At 55.9% G+C, this 1,243-nt stretch overlaps 1 protein-coding gene across 1 annotated transcript; it reads left to right on the top strand.

Moving 5' to 3' along the window:
- Positions 1-502, top strand: LOC138850425 (macrophage migration inhibitory factor). The gene has a single exon (XM_070076981.1). The coding sequence runs from the start codon at positions 39-41 to the stop codon at positions 384-386; it is 348 nt and encodes a 115-aa protein (XP_069933082.1). The 5' UTR covers positions 1-38; the 3' UTR covers positions 387-502.
- The last annotated feature ends 741 nt before the right edge of the window (positions 503-1,243 follow it).

The raw sequence follows: 1,243 nt of genomic DNA, 5'->3' as shown, positions 1-1,243 counted from the left end.
TCTGTGCACTGCTCCAGGGCCGCCGTGCGAGAGCCACCATGCCGATGTTCGTCGTGAACACCAACGTGCCCCGCGCCTCCGTGCCGGACGGGCTCCTCTCGGAGCTCACCCAGCAGCTGGCGCAGGCCACGGGCAAGCCGGCCCAGTACATCGCGGTGCACGTGGTCCCGGACCAGATCATGGCGTTCGGCGGCTCGAGCGAGCCGTGCGCGCTCTGCAGCTTGCACAGCATCGGCAAGATCGGCGGCGCGCAGAACCGCACCTACAGCAAGCTGCTGTGCGGCCTGCTGTCCGAGCGCCTGCGCGTCAGCCCCGACAGGATCTACATCAACTACTTCGACATGAATGCGGCCAACGTGGGCTGGAACGGCTCCACCTTCGCCTGAGCGCCGCGCGGGCCCCCGCCCGGCCCCGCCGCCCCTGCCCGCGCCCCCCTCTGCCCCTCTGCGCCCCCGCCCTCCCGCGCACGAGAAATAAACGGTTGAGACGCCAAAAAAAAAAAGTGGCATGCAAGAGTAGTTAAGTTCCTAACTTTGGCCCTGTGGCATGGTGCAAAAGTGAGCTACTGCACTTACCGGCTGTGCTTCGTGACTTCAATTTTCCTATTACTCAAACCCACTTCACAAGACCCTTGTGAAGATGAAATGAGTTAAAAGAAAACGTTTAGAACAATTCCTGACACATGATGAGTACATGATGGAAGTGTAGCTGTTATTATTCAGATTCTACATCAAATGGGAGGGGGTTATTCCAGTCCTGCACCCCTATGTGGATCATGATCTGAACTCTGAAGATCTTATGAAACAAGCATGGTAGAGGGGCAGAAACGTGGATTCTTCCAGATATAGAACTCCACCTGATGCCTTGCCCCATATTTGAGATTCTTCTATAAGACAGAATGGAGAGAAAATGTCCTGGAATTCACACTGGAGAGAGGCTCAGCCACATCCCAGTCACTTCCTTCCCCCATGTGTGTCTGCCTAAGGCATCTCAAGCTATCACCTACACAGTAAGATGGATGGGGTAGCTGGCTTTTAGATCCTAGCAAGCTCACTGAGGTAGGCATGCCAAGTGCCCAGGGGTTCAAACCAGAGTCACCTGGATTCCCATAGAGACTGGGAAGTAGATGGGCCCACATGGCAGCTGCTAGAAATGGGGTACAAGAACAAAAGTCTTGCAGACAAGCTGGTGTGTGTCCAGATGCTCCCTGACGGAGTGTCTGAGGCTGCTTAGAGTCCCCGAG

This window comes from Oryctolagus cuniculus, chromosome 7, assembly GCF_964237555.1.
Source record: "Oryctolagus cuniculus chromosome 7, mOryCun1.1, whole genome shotgun sequence".
Lineage (NCBI taxonomy): Eukaryota > Metazoa > Chordata > Mammalia > Lagomorpha > Leporidae > Oryctolagus > Oryctolagus cuniculus.
This window is presented reverse-complemented; position numbering and strand designations above follow the sequence as displayed.